Source organism: Sardina pilchardus, chromosome 9 (assembly GCF_963854185.1).
Source record: "Sardina pilchardus chromosome 9, fSarPil1.1, whole genome shotgun sequence".
Lineage (NCBI taxonomy): Eukaryota > Metazoa > Chordata > Actinopteri > Clupeiformes > Clupeidae > Sardina > Sardina pilchardus.
In genome coordinates this window covers 8,241,752-8,250,446 of record NC_085002.1, presented here as the reverse complement: position 1 = coordinate 8,250,446, position 8,695 = coordinate 8,241,752, and the positions used below count along the sequence as shown (strand labels likewise).

At 40.8% G+C, this 8,695-nt stretch overlaps 1 protein-coding gene across 1 annotated transcript in view; it reads right to left on the bottom strand.

Annotated features, from left to right (window-relative positions):
- Window positions 1-8,338, bottom strand: part of LOC134092137 (uncharacterized) — a 9,019-nt gene extending 681 nt beyond the window's left edge. The window contains exons 1-5 of the mRNA XM_062544931.1: window positions 8,242-8,338; window positions 6,918-7,023; window positions 3,459-4,406; window positions 2,527-2,682; window positions 297-389 (exon numbers count right to left, since the gene is read on the bottom strand). Coding sequence (XP_062400915.1) covers window positions 297-389; window positions 2,527-2,682; window positions 3,459-4,403 — 1,194 coding nt within the window. The 5' untranslated portion in view covers window positions 4,404-4,406; window positions 6,918-7,023; window positions 8,242-8,338. The remainder of the gene's footprint in view (window positions 1-296; window positions 390-2,526; window positions 2,683-3,458; window positions 4,407-6,917; window positions 7,024-8,241) is intronic.
- Window positions 8,339-8,695: the final 357 nt, after the last annotated feature.

Below are 8,695 nucleotides of genomic sequence, written 5' to 3'. Positions count from 1 at the left end.
ACCTCCTATCAGTGCATACAAAATTAAGCCCGGCTAATACATTTTGGCGGAATAAATAAAGGTGTGTTCAGTACTTTTTGCCCCTGACATTTCACTTTCTGCACATAACATTATTTCTAGGCTTTAGAATTCTGCTTTATATGTGTTGAATTCTTGGGGTAATACTAATATCTCGTAAAAATTTCATGTCTGCAGTGCAATTGGAAATACCTTCATTAAAAAAAAATTTGATGTGTCAAACACTTTACCACAGTAAAAGCCATTTTCAGCTAATTCTACTACTCATGGAAACTTACCGAGCAGGTTTTGTAGAAGTCACTGGGGTCATCACCCAGAAGAACTGGGAGGCCGCGGAGTACCAGCGTGCGTAGAGCCGTCACATCTTGTTTCTAGGAATTAATAATGAGCCATTCAGTATCATTATATTATACATCAATATAATGTAGGAAATCACTTTGTTGTTAATTAAGTCAATTCTGCACTTAAGAGAAGTTCGGCGTGAATCAATTCAAAGCCCGGTTGTTAGAGGTCACCAACTGTCTCTGTATGAAAAATTGATGCAACACAATAATATACCAATAATTAATGTTAACTAAATGGGGCATAGCGAAATGAAACTGATAGTACACTATATTGCCAAAGGTATTCACTCACCTGTCTTGACTCACATATGAACTTCAGTCACATCCCATCCTTAATCCATTTGGTTTATTATGACGTCGGTTCACTCTTCGTAGCCACAACAGCTTCAACTCTTCTGGGAAGACTTTCCACATGGTTTAGGAGTGTGTTTATGGGATTTTTTTTTACCATTCTTTCAGAAGCGCATTTGTGAGGTCACACACTGATATTGGACGAGGTGACTGTCTGTCAGGATCCTCTCTAATTCATCCCAAAGGTGTTCTATCGGGTTGACGTCAGGACTCTGTGCAGGCCAGTCAAGTTCATCTACACCAAACTCTGTCACCCTTGCCTTTATGGACCTTGTTTTGCGTACTGGTGCACAGTCATGTTGGAACAGGAAGTGGCCATCTCCAAACGTCCCTCAAAGTTGGGGGCATGGAATTGTCCAAAATCTCTTAGTTAATGCTGAAGCATTCACAGTTCCTTTCACTGGAACTAAGGGACCAAGCCCAGCTCGGGGATAGCCCCTTCCTGTTCCAACATGACTGTGCATCAGTGCACAAAGCAAGGTCCATTAAGGCATGGATGACAGAGTTTGGTGTGGATGAACTTAACTGGCCTGCACAGAGTCCTGACCTCAACCTGATGGTACACCTTTGAGATGAATTAGAGCGGATCATGAGAGCCAGTCACCTTGTCCAACATCAGTGTGTGACCTCACAAATGCCCTTCTGAAAGAATGGTCAAAAAATACCATAAACACACTCCTAAACATTGTGGAAAGCCTTCCCAGAAGAGTTGAAGCTGTTATAGCTGCAAAGGGTGGACCGATATCATCATAAACCCTATGGATTAAGGATGGGATGTGACCGATGTTCATATATGAGTAAAGGCAGGTGAGCGAATACTTTTGGCAATATAGTGTAAGTAACTATGCCCCATTTACTTAAAGTTAGTTGCCGGTTCACTATTCGGCCAATGATGCATCAAAAGGTTTCGTTCTTCTTCCTATAGACAAACTTCAGTGACCTTGAACAACAGGGCTATGGATCGATTTACACAGAACTTCTCCTTTAACAGAACATATCATGCCGTCTTCAACCTTATTGTATATCATTTCAGTGTTGTTCTGCACCCTTAAAGGAACCCTTCACCGTTTTTTCATATTAAACTACGTTATTCCCTTAACTAAGACGAGTTGATACATACCTCTGACGTTTCAATGCGTGCACTCACTGGCTCTGGCGCGGCGCAACTTTGATAGCACTTAGCTAGCCCAATGCATTCATTAGGATCCAAACAGAGATGAAGTTAGAAGCGACCAAACATCTCCATGTTTTCCCTATTAAAATACAGTTACACGAGTAGTCACAAGACCAAGTATGGTGAGACAAAATAGAACATGGTGCATTTCTAAGCAGTTAAGAGGGATAACTATTCTGTGGCGCGGTAATATCCTCACTCGTGCACTTTCCGTTTCACTTTGGAGTGAGTCTCCCAATGTTATTCCGCCACACAATATAGTTATCCCTTTTACCTGCTTATAAATACACCACGTTTTATTTTGTCTCACCATACTTGGTCAAGTGACTACTCGTGTAACTGTATTTTAATAGGGAAAACATGGAGGTGTTTGGTTGCTTCTAACTTCATCTCTGTTTGGATCCTAATGAATGCATTGGGCTAGCTAAGTGCTATCAAAGTTGCGCCGCACGCCAGAGCCAGTGAGGGCACGCATTGAAACGTGAGAGGTATGTATCAGCTCGTCTTAATTAAGGGAATAACATAATTTAATATGAAAAAACGGTGAAGTGTTCCTTTAACTCCTATTCCTTCTACCTTTTGTCAATAATATAACCAGCATTGTATTATTTGAACTAGTATCAGGCACACTCTACTCACCCTTAAATCAATCTGTTGCAAAAATTCAGTCAGTGTCTCCCCAACACCTCCTCCTTTGGTCTTGAATATTGAGACAAATTTTGGTGTGTAGCGGTCAAGGGCTTCAAAGAAGTCATTCAGGTTTGTTGCAGCAATCCTGTTGAACTCTGAGAACACCTGTAAACACAGTAAAATACATTGAATATGCAGCAAAGTGAGGAAAGGGATTATAAACGCTAGGGAAAAAAGACAGAAAGTAGCCTCTTGGCTTTCTTATGATTTTCCATAAATGGATAATCACATAGCTGTACAGTGTAGCAGGTTCAGAGATATGGAAGCACAAAGTAGAAAAACAATATGAAACCTGGCCATTTTCAACCCCTAGCGGTTTATCAAGGTCACCAAATGCTGTCAGTCAGAAAAAGAATATTTGAACATAAGAGTTTGTAATGAACTGGCAACTAAGGCTGACCAATGGGGACAAATAAGCTCAATTTCAGTTAAAAGGGAATGTTGGCATGTCCAAACCTACACTCCAGTGGTAGTGGTAGTCCAGTACTACAAGCTGCCAAAAAATGAACCAAAACAATGCAACCTGAACAGAATTATAGAGGCTTTAGCGAGGCAGCAAAATAGCGTAGCAATGTGGGAAAGCTTCTAACATAAAAGCAACGTTAACTACTTGCCCACATTGCTAAACAATTTTTCTGCCTCACTAAAACCACTATAATTCCGTTCAGGTTGAATTGTTTTGGTACATTTTTTGTCAGCTCATACTACTTAACCCCCGCCACCACTGGAATGTAGGTTGGGACGCGCTGGCGTTTCCCTTTAAACTGCCACTATTGCTTAAGGTGCCAGTTTGCCATTCTGATGGGAAAAGAACACAATTTGTACTACATAGACAGACAGCACTCTGTGATCTGAAACCGCTTCAAAATGTAATCACTTACCTGTCTCTCTGTAAAGAGGGCTGGCCACCGTTCCTTCAATGTTTCCACTGGTGTTTCAACATCCACTATCTCTCGTCTCCTCAAAGAAAAAGTCTGGTCCATTTTTGATGCAACTGTGGTAGCGTTTGGATTCTTTTTCTTCATTTCTTCAGCAAGCAAAAATCTCACTGCCTCAAGGGTTTCTTCTCTCTCTGGTAGTTCAGGCAAGAAATTGACCTCACATCTTTTGGGCCTTTTGAGGCCTTTTGACACCCCAGGGGTGTTTTTGCTACTGTTTATAGATACCTCTGCACATCCCGCTTTGCGCAATTTTGTCCGGAAGTTCCCCATCTTGTAATAAAGACTGTTTTTCCAGCCTGAACAACCATCAGTACATCCCGCTTCAGTCAGGCAGGGATGTTTGCCAATCAGTGCTCGTGCAACTTCATGAAGCCGGTTCTCATCCGGGTACGTGTCGAATTTGTATATTTCTTCTGACAACACTTGTAGAATGTTGCGTTTTATGTCCCAAGGACACTTGAATGTTTTGTTGTCTTTCAGATAGGCCAGATTTGCCTGTCTTAGCCTGAACTCAACGTCAACTGAAAAATTAGGGATGCTGAAAACCTCTGGCCAACCCTGTGTCCTTGATGATGATGGTAAAATAACTGTGTCAGCCGAGCTTATGGAGATATCTGATGAGTTGCTGGTTACCTCAGGACTCACTGATGTTATCAATGGAACCACTTTCACCGTAGCAGCAGCTGGCACCTCATCCATATTGTTCAGGTTACATAAAGCATTACCAAAATCTGGGTCCTCATACATCATGTTGAATTCGTACTGCAAATTACAGTGTCTTCGAACAATTTCTTTAAGCTCCTCTACAGTTTGTGGTCTCACATCTAAGGCAACTTTTTCGACATCTTGATCTGTGACGATCACTCTGATCTTGAACCTTTCCATAGCCTAAGGGGGAAAATAAAACATTTTTAAAGCACATAACATACCATGTGGCTGAATTTGTTATCACCCTGGCAACAATAATGCTTGATTTCTACATTTGGCCTGGAAAGCAAATTTGACCTATGACAAATTGAGTATACTTATTCTTTTCATTCTCATTCAAATTAGGTTGGTGCAAAAATGAGTACACCTCAAAACAAAATCTACTACATCAAGTACTTTGTATGGCTTCCATGGTTTTTAATAACAGCACAAAGTCTTCTAGGCATGGAAAGAACAAGTTGGCAACATTTTGCAACACAGATGTTAAATTGGATTCAGATCAGGATACATGGCCATTGAATCACTGCCACCCTCCTCCTCTTCCGAAAGCCAACAGTGGCCTTAGATACTGAAAAAGAAGATGGTTGAGTAGCTGAAGAGGAAGAGGTTGAGAGTCAATGGCCAAGTATGTCTCCTGATCTGAATCCAATTTAACATCTATGGGGAATTCTGAAGAGACATGTTGAGCATCACTTTTTGAGGAATGGAAAAAGAGCAATGTTGCAAAATGTTGCCAACATTCCATGCCTAGAAGACTTAGTGCTGTGATTAAAAACCATGGAGGTCATACAAAGTACTTGATGTAGTAGATTTTGTTGTGGGGTGTACTCATTTTTACACCACCCTAATTTGAGGAAAACTGACAAATGTGTAGCCTACTCTTAGTTATATAACTAACCTCACTTTAATAAGATGTTACATTAAACCTAGTCTTTGACTATTTTGGAAATATTTTTGTGCTCATTGACAAGGTGTAAAATGTTACTTTTCAAAGGGGGTGTACTCATTTACACTGTGAGCACTGTAAATACCACAGAGCTGTAACATGACTTTACAATACATGACGTTTCAGGACCACGTATGCGTTTCCTTTTACTTTATACGCAGATAAAGGGAAAACATCATTCAATTCAGACAAATGAGTGACAGTGAGTCCACCTGCTCCACTACAGCACAGTTCATAGGCACGTAAATGCTCAGTGTACCAAGACGTCAGAAGCTTGCAGACAAAGAGAATTTCTGTATTGATAACAACAATTCTTGTGATCTGCCTGAACTCTGGGAGCCCTGCGAATTTGCCGACTGAAACAATCATATCAGCACTGTACTGAACACCATGAACGCTTGCCGATGATGCAGCCAACACAGTACTCTGCTGGCCATTTCGCTGCTGTAGCAGACTCTGAACATTGTCAGGAAAAGACTCAACCATGACAGATTGAACTTTATGAATTTGCAAAGCAGGCTTGAAAAACATTGATGAATCTAAAAATAGACCCATAGCTTTTTGATGTCTCACAGCCAAGGTAAGGGGCACATTCTTAAAATTTCGGGTGTCATGCACAACCTGTTTGAAAAATTTGTGCTTTCCCTCAAAACGCATGGTCCATACATCTATGAGAGGTCCAAATATCTTCACCATCTCGGGGTAATGTTCTATGAAATGATGTTTTGGCCGAAGTTTGAAACTGGGAAATGTGGCCTGCAGTAACTCCCTATGGTCAGAGATTTTACACTCCAGGAAGAGGATCAACTCATCAGTGAAGTGTGATGACATTACAATCTCCACTATGTCTTTAACAATCATCAGTATCTCCCATGCCTCATCTCCCTCAGGGATACTGTGACCTATCATTAAAGGTAGGAGCCTGAGGAGAGACCAGTTTTCATGTCCATTACCCCCTATCGTACCCTTTGAAATGAAGCCCTTTGGAATTTTCTGAGGCTGATTAACTTTGTCTGAGAAGGTATATGGAAATTTTTTAATGGCTTCATTCACAGAGTCTAAAGTAACATACTTCTTACTGATGAAACTTTGAAGACATAGGGCAAGTTCCACAGGGACTACACCTTCCAACAAATCATGTAATATGTCGGGTGGAAAACCACCCACCACATGAAAGTATGTCAGGTTATCGCTCAATGGACACCCTCTTTTTACACCGTATTGTCTTGCCATAGTATGGTCGTGGAGTACTTCTTGCACATGTGCATCATGACTCTCTCTCGTCCTGAGTTGGTGTAGGCCTGATCTAACCTCACTATTCTGTACATCATTTCGATGACACAGACAAAAACGACAAAAGTGATCTGCAGAAAAACCTTCCATAAAACCTGCCAGAGAGTGAGCACCCAAGTTGTCTGCTGATACATACAAGACAGTGCCTTTCACACTCTCTGCTAACTGCTCAACATAAACACCATGTTCCTCGAGAGTCACAAGATCCTGAATGAGAGGACGAAGTACTTCCTGATATCCATGTTTTTCCACTGAGCTATGCTTACATAACAGAGCAAGCTGAATACTGTGGAGAGTTGATCGGTATTTGGAGTCAAGATTAGCTAATACCCAATAAACAGCACACATCTTGTGCTTTTTCTTTGATGTTCCCAGGGGATTAGCCACTTCAAATTCATCAATATAGAACCCAAGAACAATCCTAAATTCATCCACATTCAAAAGTGAATTACCTTTGTAACATGTGCCGTCTCTGAATGAGTGATAGCCTTCGGGTATGGTCTCTGGATGCAGGGCCTTATCCAAGATATCTTTGTGGCTTAATAAAGCCTGCAGCATCTTGAGAATGGGAACATAGACAACAGAGTTACCATTTTTCTCAAGTGGATATTCAACTGGCATAACAATGGGAAACTCTTGTGTTATGTAAGATGATCTCTTGCTAATTGTTGATAGAGACCCATCTGATTCTGTGTGTTTCAGCAAGATATTATTTTGTGAAACAGCATTCATAATTCGATTGACTACATCATTAACATCCGCATCAACACAATGGTGACTTATAATCTGCTGGATTTCAGTTCGCAATACTGGCTGTGAAAGTAACTGAATCTGGTTGAGACGCTGAATTACTCTCTGGGCAGAATTTTCAGGTATGTGTAGAATAGTTTGCATTTCCAAAAACAGTGAAGCAAGGTTACGTTCTAGCTGAGATTCTAGATCTGTTATATTATCTGCACAGTCCTCAACCTCACATAGGGTGTCATCTTGTGAAGATGTCCCTTCCCCGTCTTCAGAATTCTGATCCTCTGATTGTGATGTGCCTGAACTGACCTCAGCTTTGAATGGAGTAGTGCACTCACTATGCATTCTACTTTTGTGAGCATTAAATGTTGAGTATACACTACTGTGAAAATCACATCCTTCATATGGGCATGGAACTTTCTGCTTTAGTTTTAAATGACTACGCAGGTGAATGAAAAACTCAGCTTTAGTGCAGGGCTCCACATATGCACATACCTGACAATGGAACACGTTCACTGGTCTACTAGTTTGGCCAACGTCTGGCTGAGAATGCCATTTTGATAAATGGACTTTGAGTGCATTGAATGACTGAAAAGTACATAAACAGTCCAGATGAAGACAAGGTATTGGTTGTTGACGAGTAAATCCCCCATGTCTTAGACGATAGTGCTTAAACAACTGACCTCTTTTGTCTGCTGAAAAAATGCAATGCTTACATTTCCACTGCATATTTACATCTGCTAGCAGCTAATGTATTGACTTTGCCTCCGTCCGAATTCACTAACGTTAGCTGCTACCTAGTCCTAGAAAATTCACTAACGTCACTAGCAAATGTATTTATTCCGTTCACTAATCACTACCGTTGCTGCTAACTTTACATTAGTCAGAAAGCTAAAGCTTAAAAGTAGCACGACGTGTAATGATAACGTTAACGTTAGCCTCCTAAAATGTGGGGTGATGAGGGGAAGGGGGCACGAACGCTATCGTTATTATAATGTGTTTTATGAGTTGGCCAACATTAGTACAGCTTACCAGAAAGTCTTCCCAGAAGAATTCTTATTTTTGGTTGTCGAAATGCTTTTTCAAAATGCTTTTTTTAAATTCTTGTGGCTGCAAACGTCTTCTCGACACTCATCTCTCACGTGCGCCGTCTTCATCTTCTACTTCCTCTTCTTCCATGGAGAAAATACGGTAGGCTACCTGCAATGGCGCCTCCTACTGGTACAGATATATAATTTTTTTAGGTTACTTGTCTCACACAAGTTAATCTTAGTTTAATTATGAAGTAATGTATTTTTTTCGCTCTGAAAGTAACTGTTACTTTACCAAGCCATTAAAATGAGCACATTTGTTGCTGAAAGTAAAGTAAACAAGCTTAATGCAAGTTAGCACTACTGTTAGATTTTACAGTGTATGTCACTTCTACCTTGCACATGCACACACACACGCACGCACGCACGCACGCACGCACGCACGCACGCACACA